Source organism: Meles meles, chromosome 20, assembly GCF_922984935.1.
Source record: "Meles meles chromosome 20, mMelMel3.1 paternal haplotype, whole genome shotgun sequence".
Classification (NCBI taxonomy): Eukaryota; Metazoa; Chordata; class Mammalia; order Carnivora; family Mustelidae; genus Meles; species Meles meles.
The window spans coordinates 5129255-5148633 of NC_060085.1; the positions used below are offsets into that span (position 1 = coordinate 5129255).

Genomic DNA, 19379 nt, shown 5'->3' on the forward strand with positions numbered 1-19379 from the left:
ACTGGCTCTCGACAGCTCTTTTATTCGGCAGTCATTATGCAGAAGCACGTATCCAGTCCCCTGAATGTCCTTGGTTTCCTCCATCTCTGATCTTCGTCCCTCCACTGCCCAGCCACCCCTGTGTATGTCTCTCTCTGCAACACTTAGACGTTAGGACAGGCTGGGGACAAAGTGCGGGAGGCACCAACCTCATCAGCTGGACATTCCCTGGGGCTGAAGAGGAACTGGGGCTTCCTCTTCCACCTCCCTACTCTCTCCTTGCACTCACCATGCAGTCTGCCTGCCCTGACATTTTGGGGTATAGCCCTCGGGCCCCACCGCCGTGGCGGTCACCCCATTTACGGGAAGTAGGGCCTTCTGGGCCTCACATCTAGGTTACAGCATCTTCAGACTGCAAACCTCAATCACCTTGGCCCTGCCCACTCCAGGGCCCCACATCCTGTTGACTTAGAGAATTTCTTAAGCCTGGCCTGTCCTCTCCCTTCCTTGGGTCCGTGTCCTTCTGAGGCCTCACCCCACCCTTCCCCAGGTTGCACCAGCCTCCTCTCCACACACAAACACATCTCCACCCTGTGTCAAATGATCTGTTTTTGTTTTTGTTTTTTAGATTACTGAGTTTTTCACTGTATTCATTATCATCAAAACCACATTTTTTAAAAAAATTCAAACAGCACAAAGTATGAAAAGACTGTCTCTCCCTCACTTAAAAAATCTGTTCCCCTCCCCACTTCTTTAATGTCTCCTTCTAATGGTTTCTCCACATATAAAGGCACATGGGTACCTCTTCTGTACACAGATGGAAATACATTGCACATAAAGTCTACGCTTGCCAGAACACAAGATACCTCCTGAACGTTAAATAATGTAATATAGAGACCTGAGATCAAAGATTCATTTTCCCATCCCCCTCAACTGCCCATCTTCCCAAGGACAACCAGGAATCAGACGGTGGACCTCCCCCTGCTAAAAATACATCAATGGTAAGAATAGAAACCACACTCCTCTCTATGGTTCATGAGGTCCCGTGTGACCCTCCCTGCACCAGGTTCACTTTCTGACCTCCACACTCTGCCTCCACTCTGTTCCAGCAGTGAGCTGATCTCCTTACTGGTCCTTGAGAAAGACAAGCTTGTCCCTCCCCACCTCGGGACATTTGTACAGCTAACGACTTCCCAGAGTCGCCTGACCTTCCATTTGCTCACATCTTCCCGACAAGCTCAAAAGTCAACTCACAGAGAGACTTCCCTCCTTCCTGTGTGTGCCTGTGTGTGTGTGTGTGTGTGTGTGTGTGTGTGTGTGTGTGTTTCCTTTGTAGCAGTTAAAACACTAAGGTGGTTTTCTGGATTTGTTGACTCATTGTCTGTTTCCCCATTTTAAAACGTGAGCAAGTCCCTGAGGGCAAGAATGTTTTTCCTGTCCTCTGAGTCCCCCAACGCCTAGCACACAGTAGGCGCTCAAGGAATGTAGGGTGGATAGGTGACTTATTCCACGCCTGTCCACCCAGGGGTCTCCCTCCTCAGGTTACACCTGTCCGGAGGACAAGCAGCTTGCTTCCTGCCCCTGGCTATCACAGGGAGCCCATTCCAACTGCAGAACTCAGTGCACTGCAAATTTTGACGATCACTGCCAATTTCTCTCGAGGCGGCCCAATCAACACTTCCTCTTCAAAAAGGAGAGCAGCTAAGAGCTGGTGACGGAACCGGATAAAGATACCCATTTTGCAGATGAGGACAAGGGCCCGGAAGGATTTTTCAACAAGATCTCTGAGCACAGAGTATTTAACAGCTGTGCTTGCAAACCCCCAGCACCGCCTCCTCCAGGAGGACTCAGTCCTCAGGCCCCGCCCCCCAGGAGGTGCTGTGCGTAGGCCCCGCCCCCGCTCTCGCGATAGCTGGGAGGCGGAAAATGGCGTCGACGTGAGCACGAGCTCGCGGCCGCCCAGGGAGTCGCCGCAGCCTCAGCCGGAGCCGCAGGAGCCGCAGGAACAAGAGGCTGAGCCGGGTCGAGGATGGTGAGCGCGGCGTCGGGGGTGCGGGCGTGGCGAACCAGCGAGTGCTGGCAGGGCGCGGCCCTGTCGCACGCGCTCCGTCCGGCCGACCCCGCCCCCACATCCGGGCCCTCGCCCGTCGCTGGCTGTCACTTGGGGAACACCCCACCCCCGGCTTCCTGGCCCCGCTCCGACTGGGCCACGCCTACAGAGCCCAGGCTCCGCCCCTGTTCCTTCTGCATCCGAGACCCTAGCGCCTCCGGGTTTGGCTGCCCACCTGCAGCCGGGCGGCCGTATGTATATCCGTTCGCAAACAGCCCGCTTGATCCTTTCTGGCCCTTCCACGGTGTTCCTAGGAGCGCCCTGTTCGGAGCCCGGTCTTTGTAACCTGCGCCCCGCCCGCACCCCGTAGGCCACGGCCCTGCCCCCAAGTTAGGGACGAGGGATTGCTGCCTTCACAGGAGTAGTTCCTGACAGATAGCCCCTTGTGCAGCTGGGACACCTCCCAGAGGATGGAACACAGGAGGCTCAGTCCACCCTTACCCCCTACCCGCCCCTGATGGTGACTCCTTAGGGTGGGGGGCTGACCGGGTGATTTCTCAAGGGCGTTCGCTGCTTCAGGAATGTCCACAGGTCTTGGCGGGGTGGGAGGGGTTCCCATGGCTGGCCCAGGCCGACCTGGGCCCAGAGGGGTTCTCCCTGCCTTTTCCTTCCATTAGGAGGAACCCTCGGGGCCCAGCCCGGACATGCCGGCCACTGCAGAGCCCAGCTTCAGTGAGACTGACAAGGAGGTGTTGTCCCCCGTCGCCGCAGCAGCCACTTCCTCTTCCATGGGGGAGGAGCCAGGCCCTGAACGGGCATCCACACCCCCACCCCCAGCGTGGGACCGAGGAGGGCCTGGAGGGACCCAGCAGGGTGCTCCCTCAGCCCCAGACAGTGTTCAGCCCGGTCCTGGATCCAGCCTTGGCCCGACCAGCACAGTCTCTGGGACCAGCGAGGACCTGAGGCCTCCCAGACGACGCCAACAACCAGGTGATCTGTGATGGAGCCTTCTGGGGGCTCACAGGCCTTGGAACAATTGAGATGAATACAGATTAGCTCCAAACTTGGGCCCCATCTAGAGGGAGTCACATTTACTGAGCACCAAGCGTAAGCCAGGCTGTGGCTACAATGATGAGCCAGCCAACCCAGCCCCTGCCCTCTGGCAGCTCCGCCTGGTGGGGGAAACAGATGGTAAAGGCCCTGGTGAGAAACCAGTAGGGTAATTCCAGCCTCTCTGGGGCAGAACTGGACATGTAGCCAGGGGAAGAGTGGGTGACACCCCCCTTTCTGTGCATCCTGCAGGGAAGCAAATACCCTGCTCCAGCCCTGGCTGCTGTCTCAGTTTCCCCAGTGTTCGCGACCTGGCACAGCATCTGCGTACCCACTGCCCACCCACACAGTCCCTGGAAGGTAGGGCCAGAGTAGGGGGTGGGAGGCAGGCAGAGCCTTCAGGCCGGCCTTGGCCATCCCTCTCCACTCCTCTGTCCTTCATCCCTGCCAGGCAAGCTCTTCCGCTGTTCCGCCCTGAGCTGCACCGAGACCTTCCCCAGCATGCAGGAACTGGTGGCACATGGCAAACTGCACTACAAACCCAACCGCTACTTCAAGTGAGGCACTGACTATCCCGACTTCCCCCGCTGCTCGGTGATCCGGCGCCTGGCAGCTCCTCCCACCCCTGATTTGACTGCCGCTACCTGGGAACCAGGCCTTTCTCCCTTCCTAGTCCGGGGTGGGGGGGGTGAGTCTGGCAGTGGGTGTGGCCTCGGGCAAGCAAGCCCTGCCCTTACGTGCCCCAAAAGGGACTGGTTACTGGAGCGAGTCCTAGACACTCGAAGGGCGGAGCTCGGAAAGGGCGGGGCATGTCGTGTGTGTCTCCGTCCCGTCCCTCCTGACCTTCCTAGAAGAAAACTGGCCACCTGAGTCAAAATTAAGACTTCCTTCCTCGTTTTCCCAGGGCAAGGACCCGGAGGGGTCCGGAAGGGTCGCGGCCACGTTGGGGGGCGCTTAGAGCAAGCTTCTCCCCCACGCAAGTGGGGGTTCTGTGATTTGGGCCTTAGGCTCCCTTACCACCCTCGCGCGGCGCCTCCCCAGGTAGCATCGGATAGGCCCTACCCTCGCCCCCCAGGAGACCCAGCCCAGCCCTATGCCTGCCCGCAGGTGTGAGAACTGCCTCCTGCGCTTCCGCACACACCGCTCACTCTTCAAGCACCTGCATGTTTGCGCCGAGCATGCGCAGAGCCCAGCCCCGCCGGCACCCCCCGCCCTGGACAAGGAACCACCGGCGCCTGAGCGTCCTCCGGAGTCCGACACTGCGTCGGCGCCGGGCCTGCAGTTCCCGCTGCTCGAGCCCTTCACGACCCCCGCCCCTGCCCCCACCGGGCCCTTCCTGCCCTACTTGAACCCCGCGCCCTTTGGCCTAAGTCCCCCACGCCTGCGCCCCTTCCTGGCCGCGGCGCCCGGGCCGCCCGCCTCCAGCGCCGCAGTCTGGAAAAAGAGCCAAGGTGAGTGTGGGAACAGCGCCGCCTGAAGGGTGAGCTGGGCTCACCCAGACTTCTGACCTTGACCCGCCCGTTTATCTCAGGTGCCAGCGGCAGCCCGCGAAGACCCCAGGGCGGCTCGGACGCGCCTTCAGGTGCGTGCAGGTGACCACTGGGGAGGGGTGGAGGGGATTTTTCTGTCCTGCGCCCTGCGGGCCCAGGGGATGCAGAGAGGCAGCGTTGCCCGCCCCTTCCCAGGTGCCCAGAGCTGGCACCCCTGAAATACAAAATTTTTGCCTTAAAAATTATTAGCCCCTGAGCCTTCATCTGCGCCGGCGTTTCCGTGTAAAACCCGCGCCCGCTTCACAAGTCCTTCGCCCTGCGGTGGTTCCAGGGATGGGAGTGGGGGGATCCGGATAAGTCAAGTTTAGTGCCCCCCCCCCCCGCCCAATTACAGGAGGGAACACGCTCGGGAGCAATGGATCAGCCAGGCCCGACCAGCCAGGTGCCCGGGGGCTGATGGGGAGGCGGGGAAAGGTCTGACCCGCACTCGTCCACGTCTACCGCCCTTGGGGGTGGCCGGGACTGACGGGGTCCCGCCTGCCCGCAGGGCACGCGGCCCCGAGCCGCATCGTGTGGGAGCACACGCGCGGCCGCTACTCGTGCATGCAGTGCGCCTTCTCCACGGCCTCGCGGCCCGCCATGACACTGCATCTGGAGGACCACCGCCCCGTCGCCCCCGCGGCCCCGGGGCCCGGGCAGCCGCGCCCCGACGCGCGGGCGGGTAAGGCGGAGGAGCGCTCGAGTGGGGAGGGCGGGGCCCCCGAGGCGAGGGGCGGGGCCCCCGAGGCGAGGGGCGGGGCCGAGGCTCAGGCGACCCCTCCTCTGCCCCACCCAGACCCGGTCCCGCTTGCACCCAAGGTGTCTCCGCTGCTGTCAGAGGGGGAGTGTCCGGTTTTCTCGCCGTTCTGAATCCCGCCGCGGGGGGGAGGGGGGAGTTGGACTGTAGGATGGGGGTAGTTTTGTAATTAATGGGGCAGGGGATGGGGAACAATAAAGGAGGCGCGATGAGCCAGCCCGTGCTGTGTCTGGGTCCCTTGCCCCTCCGATGCATAGCCGGCCAGTCTAGCAGTCATGGGGTGCTCACACCCCGAGAGGCGACAAGCCTCCCCTCAACCTCACTATTATTACCCCTCACCTTGACACTGGGACCCAGGTCTCCAGTTCCGTGCTGCCCTCTCCAGCTGTAGCTGGGACTGCCGGTGCCCCTTGTCCCACCGTTTCCGGCAACCAGATGGGATGGAAACCTCGCTTTTAATAAGTCTCAGGACAGGCTGGGAGGTTGGTCCTGAGAAAGCTGGCCTGCTGGAGCCACCCCCCACCCGCATTCCTGAAGCCAGTTCACACTCACAGGTAACCACGTTGAGGGGATGGTGCCAGGGTTCCCAGGCCTGGGCACTGTCAGCCTGGGGGCTCTGGTTTGGTCTTCATTCCTGTCCTCCAGACCCTCATCCTGGCTGCCTGCTTTCACTTCTGCCCCCGTGTCAGCTCTGAGGAACAGGGTGGGTCAAAGCCGGCCCTAGGGATCCTGGACTTCCTCCCTCCTCACCCCTCCCTTCTCTGCCTTCCAGCCACTAGGATCTCCTCTTCCCTTCATGGGAAACCGGTCCTGGGTCAGGCTTCAAAATCTGGGGCCACACTGCTGTCCCAGCCCTGCTGTCACCAACACCCAGTGAGCCAAGCCTCCTGAATGTGCAAGTCTTACGCATGTTGTTGGCAGCCGCCCCTCAGGAGCTGGTTTTACTTCCTGCATCTTGCTCCCGTCCAGCCCAGGGTCCTTTAGCTTAGGCCCCTGACCCTCTTCCCCCACCCCCAACCCCGGTACCTGAAGCAACCCCTCCTGTCCTTACCCCCCAAGTCTGAACACCACTGAAAAAAAGGTTTCTTCTCATGCCTGCCTGGTAGCCTTCAGCGGCTCCCCGTGGCTCTCTGGATGAAGGCCTTGTTCTCATACCCACAAGGTTCCATCCTGAATCTCCCCACCCACTCCATCCCTCTCCTCTTCCTGGGGAACACAGACCTTCTCTGAGCAAGAACTCACTAGCCTCCTTGCAGTTCAACAGCTCCAAACTCTAGAGGCCCTTCTGCTTCTCCTGAAGCGGGACGCTGATCCGAGTGCCCTTAGGATCAGCCCACCTGCACCCAGGGGCCTGCCTGCCCACCCGCCTGTGTGCGGGTTGGGCGTTCAGGGCTGCGGTGTCATTGATGGGGGGTAGCGGGGACTCCGCTGGCTCAGGCCAGGGGTCTGTTCTGCCAGCACCTCTAGGCCCACGCTGAGGCAAGTATTACTCGGCACCTGCTGTGGGACCAGCTGGGCCGTCAGGGGACCTTGGGGCTCCAGCCCCCTGAGCTCTCCTCTTCCCAGTTGGAAGCTTTGGAGCCAGGACTTTGTGACCCTGGAGAAGACACAACCTCCCTGGCATCTCACTTTGCTAGTCCTTAAGATGGGTGTCAGGATGCTTCTTACCCCTGGAGTCCTTGTGAAGATTCCAACGGGGACTGGGGAGGGAGGATGGGGGCTTGGGAAATGGTTGTGATTCACATCCCTGTGGCGGCCAATCCCATGGCTGCCTAGGACACGCCCAATGGAGAACCCAGGGAGGGAGGGAGGTGGGGTCAAGGGGCCCATTTTACAGCTAGAGAAGGTGAGGCTTGGAGGGTAAGATGACTGAGCCAGGCCCAGCTCAGTTCCCTTACTGACTCCGTACCACCCTAGAAGTTGAGGGTGGTTCCCATAAGATGGTGTCTATAAGAAAACCCAGGGAGTGAGGTCCAAAGGGCACCTTCCCCTTTTCCCACATCTGCAGGGACAGGGTTCAGGGTTCCCTCTCCCCCAGGACCCCAATCTGTCTCAAGGTAGCTGTGCCACTTCTCAGTCTCCCAGGACCTTTCCAGACAGTCCCAAGGCCAATATCTTGGTCCAGGTACCCGCCCCCACCCCCCGGTCACCCATGTAAAGGCAACAGCCCCTCCCTGGGGACAGTGTTCCCCGACACCCCAGCACCCTACACTGAGTGCCCAGAGGCCTAGGCAGCTGGATCATGACGTGGCCTGTGCACCCTGCTCACTTCAAAAGCAACTTCCTACCCTTGCCCCCTCCCAACTCCTCTCCAACTTTTTCAGCTCAACTGGGAAATCTCCCAGTGTCTCTCCTGGGCTTCTGGAGCCCCTGCCCTCCTCTGGCGATCGGATCCCTGGGAGGGCCCTCCCCACCCGCCGGCGGAGTCTTCTTACGGCCCCAGCTCTGCCCAGCAGAGGGCGCCCTGGAGCGTCGGTCTTGAAAGGAGATGGAAGGACAAGGGCAGTCACCCACTTTGCCACGCTGGGCCGGGGCGGGGAGGGGGTGGGTAGGTTGGTAAGAGACTGCAGGTTTACACTGAAGAGCGAGCCTCTCCAGGCAGCTTACGTCAGCTGGGTCTGGCCAGGAGCCTGCGCACCGGCTGGCAGGCGTCCAGCACCAGCCCCATCACCACCAGACTGGGGGAGGGGAGTAAGGTTCATGGGTGCACGTCCTAGAGCCCTGCCTTGGACCTGGATGCGAGCACCCCCATCCCAGGCCCCCAGCTCCTCCGTGTGCCCCTCAACGCCCAGGATTGGCTGCCCACATGCTCAGTCCTCCTTGACTGCGTGCACTTGGACCACATGTGGCTGAACGTGGAGACCACATCGTGTCTGTCCGGGGACCACAACCACGGCGGCCAGGTGCATGACCCTGCTCTTGTGCAAGGACCGGACACGCCTGCTCTGGCTCCCCACCCCCACCCCCCCATGTTTCCGAACCCAGGGACCCCACCTTAGCCCAGAGGTCCACAGGCTTAATGAGCCGACACCTTCCCATGCCCACCCCCCACCACTGAAACCCAGGAGCAGATCGTGGGCCGCGGTCACTTCGGGCTTCAGCTTCCTCAGCTCCATCTGTGGAGCCTCCTGTCCAAGTTCATGGCGGTGCTTTGTAGACCGGGCCAGAGCCACCTGGAAAGCTCCAAACACAAAGGGGAGTGAGGGGGAAACACCTCTTCGGGGCCATGGGGGAATAGGGTTTGCCAGGGCGGGACCCTCCAAACTGTGAGTTCCAGGCTGTGGGTATGCACATGGCAGGGGCCTGGCTTTGGAGCCTGGGAAGTCACCAGCTTGTCACCAGCATTCAGTCCTTTAGCTTATCTTGATTGGGCACCTGCTGATGCTTCTGGCCAATGATTGCCTGTTTCATTCATTTCCCTCACTCGCTGAACACTGGGAGGGTCACGCAGCCTGCGACCAGCCTGTGCTGGCTGGTCCCGGAGACCCCAGGACCCTCATCATCCCTGGTCTCCCAGGACTCCTGTTCCAAGGGGGACCCACCTCTAGGAATGTGACCCAGGGTGCATGCCTACCAGTACGGGGATAGGATGGGCAGGCACTGAGGCTCCAAGCTGTGCATCTTAAAAGTGGACACAGACAGGCAGAGTCCTTTCCGATGGCACAACCTGTGGTTTCCTTGGCATGGAGGTAATGGACGGGTCCGGCTGGGAATACGCTGTCCTCAAGACAAACTGGATCCTTCTACACCCTTGCTACTCCAGGGCATCACCTGGGAGGTCTAGAAATCTGAGGCTCCACCATGGGCCTGAGGCAAAACCTGCACTTCAGTGGGGTCTTAGGGTGACTCGTGGACACAGGAGAATCAGCCCTCAGTGCTTAATCCCCAGGCTCAGGGCTCCTGGCGGGCTCAGTCAGAGGAGTGTGAGACTTGACCTCGAGGTTGTGAGTTCAAGGCCCAAGTTGGGTCTGGAGGGGCACTTCAATAAGCTTTTAAAAAAAGAAATCCCCACGCTCAGGCCAATTAAGTCAGAATCTCCAGGAGCTTCCTTCCGTCTCTTTGTAAACTCCTAAAGCTATGTCCATGTAGAGCTAAACTTGAGAACCAGGGCTCTGCACTCTCCCATTGTCTGTGTGTCCAAAGTCCCTGACCTCCCGCAGACCAAGCCCTGTGGAGAGGGCCCGCCTCCCGCTGGCTGGGCCACACACCCCCACAGGGCTGGTTTTGCCCACTCCCTCGGCCCCCCTTCACTGCTCTCCCTGCTGCCTCCGTTCTTCTCCCTGCCCTCAGCCTCCCTCCCTCCTCAAGGGGGCAAGGCCTTAGCTAAAACCCACGCAACCCACCCACCCCCCAAATCTGCCACCCCAGCCGGGCCCTCTGCCCCCCACAACTGTCCATGACCCATGTGACATGCGCACCTCAAATAGGGAAGTCCTGCTCAGAGCTGAGAACCCAGCAGTGGGGAAGTGTGGAAATGAGGCAGGCGGGTGAGGCAACGAGAGCAGGCAGAAGGGCCCACCCACCACGCTCTCTCAACTCCCGAGTCTCCGGGCCCAGAGCTCCCCCTCCCAAGGAGGCCCTCACGGCCACGCACAGCCACGCACGGAGTCCTCTCTGGAGACCACAAGTCTGCCAGCCCCCAGAACCACAGAGTCAAGCAACCGGTGACTGTGTTGGGCATGTGCTGATACATGAAGCACGGAGACCACGGAGACAGCAGCAGGCAGGACAGGAACCCAAGCGTGCGAGGCAGGATCTGGGGACAGGCAGAGGCTGTCTCCGCCTCCTTTCCTTCCTCCTCTGCCCTCCCAACACGGCCAGCATCCCCCACCCCCGTGGGGCCCATGGAGCAGAAGCCACAGTCACTTCCTGAAGACAGCAGCCCAGCTCAGGTCCCACTTGCCCTGTGGCCCATCACCCGCCTGCAGCCATGGTGAGTGAACCCCCAACCCTAGGCGCCCCCACCCCACCCCGGGAAACGGCAGAGACCATCACAAAGACCCAGAGGTGGGAAGCAGCCAGGATGTACCACTGGGACAGCGGGGGCCCCAAGGGGCCCGTGGCCCAGGCTGGGGCTGGGACTAGCCCAGACTCCTCTTTGCCCAGGTCAGCATGAATAGCAACCTGGGGATGGGCCAGGGTGAACAGAGGGGCTTCCTGCAGGTGACAAACTGGGTCATGTACCTGCCGCCCACCCCCACTCCAGCAGTCACCAAGACATAAGCCGCTGACCCTGATTTCTCTAGTCCTGTGCGTGACCCGGGAATCCTTCCCCCAACCCACCTGGAGGCAGGGTCTTCAGTAGAGGCATTTCAGGCCCCAGGTGGGAATCGCTACCCTTCCTTGTTCTCTGGATGGGGAAAATGAGGCACGGCCAGGAGCACAGTCTCCGTGGTTCTGCCCTAAGCACCCCCACCCCAGTCTCCTAGGGTCCAGGTGAAGCCAGGCCTGGAGGCCTGCAGCGGGGCCCCCTCTGGTCAGAGCAGGCCCGGCCTACCGGTGTACCCCACCTGTGTCGGGACGGAGAGCATGGGGCTGGTGGAGACGGTGTCTGGGACGTGAGGTGTGCCGCCGATGGGGCACGGGCCCGAGCGGGCCGCTGCTCGGGCCGGCCTGCTGCTTCTCCTGGGTGCCGTCCACTGTGAGTGCCCTGACCACCAGCAGAGGGTATCTGGAGCTGGGACTCTGACCCCACGTGCTTCCAGGTCTCTTGTCTCTCCACATCTCTCTACACGAGTCTATGACAATCAGACTCGGCGTGGCCCAGAGCGCGCCTGCGTACCCTGTGTATTTCAGTGAGTACCTACTGAGCGCCAGCAGCGCGCCGGGCTCCGGGAGGACAGCAACGAGGGAGCCCAGTCACCGGCCTTCCACAGGGGCTGGGGGGCAGAGAGAACAAAAACCAAAAAGCCAAGGCACACCAGTGAAACACCGTAAAATAAACCGTATGACACACAGTGGCAGGCACTGAGAGAAAAATGTAGGTCGGGGAGAACGGAGAGTTCTCCGAAGGGGAAATCGATTTTTTTAAATGAGGGTGGTCTGTGAGGAAGGCGCCTCCAGTAAGAAAATATCCGCAGAGACCTGGAGGTGGAAGAGGCAAGAAGCAGGCTATGGGGAGAAGTGTCCCAGGCAAGGGGCAGGACAAAGGCCCCAGAAGAGGGGTTGGGGCTAGTGGGGAAGGGAGCAGGGGCGAGGCAGAGGACAGGCTGAGGTCACCTGGTAAGGGAGATGAAGCGACAGTTGAGGGCCTTCCGGAGGTCTTTAGCTTTTACTGTGGGGAAACGAGGCAGCACGGCCAGATTCGGAACAGAGGCGGTTCCTCCGGCCGCTGTGGGAGAGGGTCCTGGCCAGAGATGGGGGTGCGGGGGGGGCAGGGCGGAGGCAGGACACCAGGGAGGAGCCTGTGTTCCTCCAGCCAGCGCGACAGTGGCACACGCAGTGAGGAACGGCTGGATTCTGGGTATGTGTTGAAATTAGAACAGAAGGCACTAGGGGTGTGGAGCGCAGAAGCACAGGACATCTCAAGGACACTCGGAAGACATCACCAACCGAGGGGGAGGGCGATGGGAGCAGCAGGCTATGGCGGAGCACCGGGAGGCTGAGTGCTGTTGGGGGCGAGGCTGAGGGCATATGCAGTGCCTCAGAGGAGACTCCGGGGAGCCTGGAAACAAATGTGGGAGGCCCCGGCCAACAGGAGGGCAAGCCAAGGACAAAGGATGGCCAAGAGGGCCTAGGAGAAACCCTTGAGTGAACCCCCACCTGACTGGCTCCATGTCTCTTAGGGGAGCCATCAGGACTTCCGGAGCCTTCAAGCCAAGTTCCAGGCCTCTCGGCTCGAGACCAGTGAACACCCCAAAAAACCCCCAAAGCCTGAGTTCAACAAACTTCTAAAGAAGTTTCCACCACCCGAGCCAAGCGAGCATCCCAAGAAGCTCCTGCAGCCCAGCTCCAACGATCTGCCTACGAAGCCCTCCAAACCTGAGCCAAGGGAGCCCTCCAAGAAGTTCCCACAGCTCAACGCCCCTCAGAAAGCTTTGCAGCCTGAGCCTGGCCAGCCAGCCAGGCCCCCACCAGAGCCCAAACCCAGTGCCCTCCCCAAGAAGCTCCAGCAGCCTGAGCCCAATGAGGCCACCCCAGACCCCTCACAGCCTGACTTCGGTACCCTTCCCAAGAAGCCCCCGCAGCCCGAGTTCAGTGTGCCCCCCAGGAAGCCCCCGCAACCTCAGGTCGGTGGCCTCCCTAAGAAACCCCTGCTACAGCCCGAGACCAGTGAGGTCCCTCAGACGCCCCCCTGGAAGCCCGAGTCCAAAGAGCTCCACCCCTACTCCTCACAGCCAGACCTCAGTACCCTTCCCAAGAAGCCCCCGCAGCCCGAGTTCAGTATGCCCCCCAGAAAGCCCCCGCAGCCTCAGGTCGGCGGCCTCTCTAAGCAATCCCTGCCACAGCCCAAGACCAGTGAACCCCACCCCCACTCCTCGAAGCCCAATATCAATACATTTCCCCAAAAGATCGCAGCCCCTCAGCTGAATGACTTCCCCAAGAAACTGCTGCATCCTGGCTTTGGGGACCTCACCAGGAGGTCCTCAGAGCCTGAAGTCAGTGTGTTTCCCAAGCGGCCACGGCAGCCTGAATGCAAAGCGCCCTCCAAGAAGCCAGAGCTGGGGACCCTCCCCAGGGTGTCCTCAGAGCCCGAGTTTGGCCTACTCCCCAGCAAGTTTCTGCAGCCTGAGTGCCAGGGTCCCCCCCGAAAGTTCTCGCAGCCTGAGTCCAGCGCTTTGCCCAAGAAGTACCTGCACACTGAGTTCTTTGGTGGTCTCCCTAAAAAGCCCCCCATTCCCAGCTCTGTTTCAGAGAGCTCACTCCCCAGTGCCGTCACAGGCTCCCGCGCCAGGCTCCCACTCAGCCCTGGCTTTGGAGCCAGGGAGCAGAGATCAGGAGCTCGCTCTCACAGTGGAGGGTCGAGGCTGGGCCTCAAATCCGGCTACCCACCCCGGCGGAGGCCTCTGCCCTCAGTCAGCAGCCTGGGACCCCCTCCAGCCAAGCCCCCGCTGCCCCCTGGCCTCAGGGATGTCCAGAGCTTCTGGAGAGCCACAGCCACAGCCACAGGTGGGTCACGGCAACCCAGGCAGAGAGCTGGGGAAGAGGCTCCGTAGCCGGGCCTGCCTTCCTCCCGCTTTCATCCCTCCACAGCTCTGAGGAGGACCGGTTCTGCTGGGATCCACTTCCAGGCCCAACAGACTGAAGACATCCTGCAGTGAGTGTGGGGAGTCCACGGGCCCTGGCACAGATTGAAGGCCTGAAAGAGGCCCTTATCTCAGGTATTCCCCCAGGGACCAGGAAGAGGCCTACGAGCTGTATGACGACGTGGAGCCCGTGGACAACTCCAGCCCCGGCCACAGGGGCAGAGGTTTGTTGGTGGGGCTGAGCCCTCAGCCAGACCATCCTGCCCAGGCATCTGGGGACCATTCATTGCAAGGGCATATTCTGCCATGCAGCGAGTGTGAAGCCAAGGGACAAGCCATCTCCCTGGCAGTGCCAGGTGACAAAGTAGAGGGCAGGAAGGACCTTTCAGGAAAGACAGACCAGCTCCTGATGGGCAGAACAGGGAGGTAGGGCAGCCCAGAGGCCAACAGCCAGTAAGCATGGTGTGGCCAGGGCGGGGGGGTGGTCCAGGGTGGTGGGAGAGAAGTCGTCAAAGAGCAGTGGAAGAGAAGAATCAGAGGACTTGGTGGCCATGTGATGCAGGGGTGAGTGGAAGCAAGCCAGCTCATGACGTGGATGAGGCCCAAGTTTCACCCCAATGCCTGGGTGCAGAGTGGAGTATCCGTGAGTCGGGGACAAAGGGTCAGATTCCACAGACCTGTCGTGCTGGAGGTGCTGGCTGGACGTCCAGGACAGACTCGGGCCTGAACTCAGGCGTGGGCTGGAGCCAGAGACCCCTGAGCCTGCAGGCCTAGACGGTCTGCACTCTGGGCTTCCTAGGGAGCCTTCTCCCCTCTTCCCAGCGTCTGCTCCTGGAGAGCGGGGTAATGGCAAAGCAGACATGTCTCCAGCCCAGCTGCAGGGTTAATGCCTTCACCAGTTTCGAGTGGGGAAAAAAAAAGGGACTTGCATGCAAGTCCTGTAGGTGATGGTCACTGAACATGCGCAACCACCCACCCCTGCGGCGACAGCATGCCCTACAGACAAAGTGAAAGCCTGAGGACCCGAGAATCAACCTGCCCCAGCCCATACCGCCAGCACAGTGCAGAGCCCAGGCCCCGTGCTCCCAGACTGTTTCCCTGCCCTCTCTCTGGAGGAGGAGGAGAATCTTAATTGCTCAGGCTGCTTTGGGATGCTCCGCTCCCCTCCCCTCCTGCAGAGGTGTGCTGCCTCCACTACTCTGCCCTGAGCCCCTTCTGCTTCTCCTGGGCTCTCCTCGGGGGCTGCTTGCAACACCCTCCGTTAGCAGAGCTTCCTGACAGGGCTCCTCCTGCTTCCGCTCTGGTGAGGCTCTTGTGGCTGGGGTCTGGGGGCCGCTCTTGGGGTCACAGACATGGGGAAAGGGAGTGACTGGCCATTCTTCTTCCAGCAGCCTTGCAGGCATGGCCCACCCCTTCCCCAATCCCAAACAGGCCAGGAACCCACCTCTGCTCACTGTCCCTGCCTATGGACAATCGTCTCCCCATTCCACGCCGGTCATTCTGCAAGATTCCAATCAGATTCACCTCTCCAATCTCTCCCTTCTTGAAACACTACGCGTGGGCCCTCGCTGGTAGTACAGACTGTCCCAAAGGCTACTTTGCCCTTTTCAAGTCTAGCCACCCATTCGGCCCCACTTTGGAGTGGGAGCAGCTCCACTCGAGGCTCCTCACACCTCTGGGGGCTGCCCTGGAGGCGCTGGGGCCCGTAGACCTAGCTCTTTCCCAGGATCCCAAAAGGTCCCCCTCAGAGCCTGCCTTACCGGCGTGACCTGATCAGTCACACTGCCAGCAAGTCTGGGCCACAGGTGTGCTGAGTCTGCACTGCACCGCGGCACCCGGGGCCGTGCTCTGCACTGTGCTGGTTTCTCGGGGGCCCTGGGATGCCTCTGGGAGAAGGGGGAGCAGCGGGAGGTGGTGTCCGGGGCCAGACTGTAGATGGCTTCATCATCTGAGCACTAGGCCAAGGCTGGAGTCTGGAGCAAAAAGCTGGGGGCTTCAGATTCTGGCTCCTTCTTCACCCAACTGGTATTCATGAGGCTCTTGCCATAAGCCAAACCCCTGGCCCGCAGGCTTCTCCCTGGAAGGCTGGCAGTTTGCCAGAAGTCAGCCCTCCCCGGGGTGGGGGGCGGTGGGCAGCAGGGGGACCCTCACAATGTGGTCTCAGCAGCAGCCAGGCCAGTCCAGGAACAACCCCCGCCCCCCCATGACCCCCTTCTCAGATGCCCACTTCATTTGCTCTAGGAAATGCTTTTGCCTTATTTTTGACCCAGATCCCATGACAATTCCCAGAAGCCAAACTACTTTAAGCAGACAGACATGAAATGGCCTCAAAAGCCTGCAAATAAATCCTGCCTTTATCATTTCCAGCCAGATGACCTTGGAGCAGGACTGCTTTACCCCTCAGAGCCTTTGCTGCCCTCAGCAGCAGGCTGGGAAAGACAGTACCACCTACTATCCTAAGCAGTAAGGTTGTGACGGCTGAAACGAGCTACTATAGTGAACAGTTTCTGCCGTTCCTCCATGCAGCAGGAGTCCAGAAGACAAGAGGCTATCCGTTAGAATTCACAACCCAGGAGGCAGGCCTGGGGAGGAGGACAGCTGGGTTGGATGGGGGCTGGGAGGGGATGGATGTCCCGAGAACTGAGAGGGAAGGCTTATTCAAGATCAAGCCAGCAGTGTCGAGAGGGAGGCTGAGCCAAAAGTCCTGCCCCTGACTCACTGCTGTGACTGCTCCCAGATGAAGTGCCATCTACCCAGCAACCCCCCAGGCCACCACAGGACCCGGAACTCAGGTACCACAGGGCAAAGGGCACGGAACGCGAAGGGGCTGAGCTCTGGGAGGACCACAAGGGGGTCCCCGAGGAGCACATCTTCCTCAGCAGCATCCAATTCCTCAGGAGGGAGAAGGCCCCCCAGCCACAGCACCTGCCGCCCACAGACCCGAAGACCCTGAAGCAGATCCGGAAGGCAGAGAAAGCCGAGAGGGAGTTCCGGAAAAAGTTCAAGGTGTGAACACCAGAATCCTCCAAACAGGAGCCCTGGGGGTTCTGGGCACAGCTCCTGTTGACCAAGGCCCCAGAAATTCCATCCTTAGAAGATGGGGTTCCTGGGGTGCTACATAAAAGCTCTAACATACCCCTTCCCAGTTTGAGGGGGAGATAGTGATTCACACAAGGATGATGATCGATCCCAACGCCAAGACACGTCGTGGGGGTGGCAAGTACCTGGGGATCCGGCGTGGGGAGATCCTGGAGGTGATCGAGTTCACCAACAAGGATGAGATGCTGTGCCGGGACACCAAGGGCAAATGTAAGTCAGCCAGGCCAGAAAGTCCCAGGAAACAGGCCACCACCAGGGCTGGGAGCTTACCTATCCCACTCTCTTTGCAGACGGCTACGTACCCAGAACAGCTCTACTGCCCCTGTGAGTGCTGGCCCGGACTGGGGGTGACGGGGAAGGTGGGTTGGTGAGTGGGCCAAGGTGACTCTTACTGACCAAACTGTGCTCTCTGCTAGGGAAACGGAGGTGTATGACGACGTTGGCTTCTGGGGTATGTAGATGCTCTGGGTAGGCTAGAAGGGACCACAGTGCCTGGAAGGAGGTAAACCCCACCCCATTTCCCCGGGGGCGGCTCATCGTCCAGGAAGAGGAGTCACTGCAAATCACCCTTCCTCAGCAGACCCTCTGGAGAGCCAACCATCGCCCCAGGAACGGTAAGGCCCACCAGTGTGGACACCCAGGACCACGGGCCAGCCCAGCCACCCACTAACACAGGAGTCTCGGATCCCAGATTGGCAGTCACAGAACCACCCAGGCTCCTGCCTGCCTACATACACGAACCACATAAAGCTCCTCTTTAAAGCAATTCCTGCTTCTTGTCTTTTCTCTCTCTCCTGACTGACACACAGTGGAGTCCCGATCAAAGAGCTGGGGGGTCTTACCCTTCAGGAACAAACAGCAGAGGGGAAAGTGTGGCAGGGAGGTGGCGGCAAGGGTAGGGCACGTGACCAAAGTGACAAGCAGTGGCTGCAGCTCCACACGGGCCGCAAACAGCTGTTCCGCCCACGGGGACCTAGGTATGAGATCACATCTTGGGTGGGCGGGTGGGGGGGGGGGGGTGACCCAGTTCTGACCAAGCTCAGGTATCACGCTCAGCCTCAACGGCTACAGGACTAAATGCACTCAGTAACCCGCACCTCACTCATCTGCTACTGCCGCAAGGAACAAACCCCACCCCCGCACTGCCCCCCGCCCAGCACACACAATTCCTCTGCCGAAAGCCTACCACCCAGCGTGATGCCATCTGGGGGTGACTGTGTCACATAAAACAGGCCCGGAAAGTTCCCCTGCCACTTCCACCATGTGTGACTGCAGAAAGTACAACCTACGAACCAAGATCAGCTTCCCTCACCAGACATGGAATCTTGGCATCCCAGCCTCCAGAACTGTGAGAAATTCATGTTTGTTGTTTATAAGGTGCCCAATTTATGGTACTGTTGTTATAGCAGCCAAGGAAGACTATGACAGAAGCCAAACTGGAAATAAGCCTAACAGTGTGCCCCAGAAAGCAAGCGTACAGGAGGGAGCGAGAGCGGCTCTCAGGACCACTAACCCCCCGAGTGTTCTGATGCCGGCGCTGGAGAATCCACGTCACTCGGGACTCAGTTTCCATTAAGAGCTCTCGAGTGGCCAGGGTCCATGTCCTCCATCCCCAGGGGTCCACAGACTAAGCAAGAGTAGGGGTGAACCCCACCCCCTCAGTGGTCACAGCTCGGAGGGTAAGATGACGACTGGCTCTTGGGTTAGCTCCCCAAACCGCAGGCGGGTGCCCCACAACACACACGCAAAAAGCAAGCATCTTTTCAGGAACTGGTATTTATTATCAAAGTCATATTCGATGTCAACAAGATGCCACAACTACAAAAAAAATTGCGCACATTGCAATCTCAATGCAAACAGTCAAATGGAACCCCAGTCATTAAAAAAGTAATTCAAATTACCCCAAAAAGCAACTGAATTTTTTAAACATCTTTATACATCCAGCCAACAAATTAAAATGGTTAACAAGGAAAAATACAAATTCAGAGGTCTGGTATCGATGTTTAAAAAAGGCAACTGCTTAAGCATTTCTATCGATTCGAACATCAATCTCTCGGCCACTCAGCTTCATCCCATTCATCATCCGGCAGGCTCTCTCAGCCACCTCTGGCGACTCAAACTTAACCACACCGCACCCCTTGGACTTCCCGTTCTCCATCTTGATGTCGGCATACAGCACGTGGCCTGGGCACAGGGAGGGAAGAAGAGACCACAACTCATCAGGCAAACCCAGAGCTCAGCCTCAGTCTGGGCTCCACTCAGTCCAGATCACCTGTTGGATTTCGGTGCACAGAGTCAAAAGGGAGCGCGGCCCTGGCACACAAATGCTCAGAACACAATAGCCGGAATCCGGCGACTATGGCCCTCAGCCATGTTGCCATTCTTCTGCCAACAGGACAACAATCTGACCCACGATAAGCCTCTCTGGCAGCTTCAAATGGGTACCCGTTCACTCAAGAAAGTTATAAGGGGGACTGTGTGAAGTCAACCTTACAGGCAAGTTTTACAGAGGCTTCATGTTCCAGACCCCACACCACAGCAGTTACGAGGCCGTCGTGATATAACAGACGCTTCCGCACTGTGCACTGGGACACAGGCTGCGTCCTGTCTCCCCAGTGGGCTTCACATATTCATTCAAGCACCGAGTAAGTATCCACGTATGTGTCAAGCACCACCACGAAACAAGCCTATAGGAGAAGAGCTAAGAAGGTGACCGTGCAGCCTATGCT

General features: G+C 59.7%; 3 protein-coding genes across 18 annotated transcripts in view; 2 read left to right on the forward strand and 1 right to left on the reverse strand.

The window, feature by feature from the left end:
- Positions 1 to 1892: 1892 nt before the first annotated feature.
- On the forward strand, positions 1893 to 5581 carry ZNF414 (zinc finger protein 414). Of its 4 annotated transcripts, XM_045989747.1 has the most exons (9): positions 1893 to 2011; positions 2707 to 3019; positions 3332 to 3439; positions 3531 to 3636; positions 4187 to 4530; positions 4611 to 4661; positions 4964 to 5011; positions 5117 to 5290; positions 5405 to 5573. In XM_045989747.1, exons 1-9 carry the CDS (start codon positions 2009 to 2011, stop codon positions 5476 to 5478), a joined length of 1221 nt encoding a protein of 406 aa, XP_045845703.1. In that variant the 5' UTR covers positions 1893 to 2008; the 3' UTR covers positions 5479 to 5573. The 4 variants fall into 4 exon arrangements, with proteins under 4 accessions (XP_045845703.1, XP_045845700.1, XP_045845704.1 ...); XM_045989744.1 differs by having other exon boundaries at positions 5117 to 5581; XM_045989748.1 differs by lacking the exon at positions 4964 to 5011 and having other exon boundaries at positions 5405 to 5569.
- A 2784-nt stretch (positions 5582 to 8365) lies between these two features.
- PRAM1 (PML-RARA regulated adaptor molecule 1) lies at positions 8366 to 17416 on the forward strand. 4 transcript variants are annotated; one of them, XM_045992239.1, is made up of 10 exons: positions 8366 to 10298; positions 12151 to 13474; positions 13559 to 13622; positions 13699 to 13775; positions 16289 to 16343; positions 16449 to 16557; positions 16698 to 16860; positions 16941 to 16974; positions 17067 to 17152; positions 17231 to 17416. In XM_045992239.1, the coding sequence occupies exons 1-9, from the start codon at positions 10296 to 10298 to the stop codon at positions 17107 to 17109; spliced, it is 1872 nt and encodes a 623-aa protein (XP_045848195.1). In that variant the 5' UTR covers positions 8366 to 10295; the 3' UTR covers positions 17110 to 17152; positions 17231 to 17416. The 4 variants fall into 4 exon arrangements, with proteins under 4 accessions (XP_045848195.1, XP_045848193.1, XP_045848194.1 ...); XM_045992237.1 differs by having other exon boundaries at positions 17067 to 17101; positions 17228 to 17416; XM_045992238.1 differs by having other exon boundaries at positions 17067 to 17101.
- Positions 17417 to 18408: 992 nt separating this feature from the next.
- HNRNPM (heterogeneous nuclear ribonucleoprotein M) overlaps positions 18409 to 19379 on the reverse strand; it is a 41963-nt gene continuing 40992 nt past the window's right edge. For all 10 annotated transcript variants that reach the window (XM_045991898.1, XM_045991893.1, XM_045991897.1 and 7 more), the window contains one exon: positions 18409 to 18834. In XM_045991898.1, coding sequence (XP_045847854.1) covers positions 18671 to 18834 — 164 coding nt within the window. In that variant the 3' untranslated portion in view covers positions 18409 to 18670. The remainder of the gene's footprint in view (positions 18835 to 19379) is intronic.

Coding starts and splice junctions, on each gene's coding strand:
- ZNF414 (XM_045989744.1), top strand. Junction 3,637..4,186: donor AAACCCAACCGCTACTTCAA/GTGAGGCACTGA, acceptor GCCTGCCCGCAG/GTGTGAGAACTGCCTCCTGC. Junction 4,531..4,610: donor AGTCTGGAAAAAGAGCCAAG/GTGAGTGTGGGA, acceptor CGTTTATCTCAG/GTGCCAGCGGCAGCCCGCGA.
- PRAM1 (XM_045992237.1), top strand. Junction 13,623..13,698: donor CAGACTGAAGACATCCTGCA/GTGAGTGTGGGG, acceptor GTATTCCCCCAG/GGACCAGGAAGAGGCCTACG. Junction 13,776..16,288: donor CCCCGGCCACAGGGGCAGAG/GTTTGTTGGTGG, acceptor GACTGCTCCCAG/ATGAAGTGCCATCTACCCAG.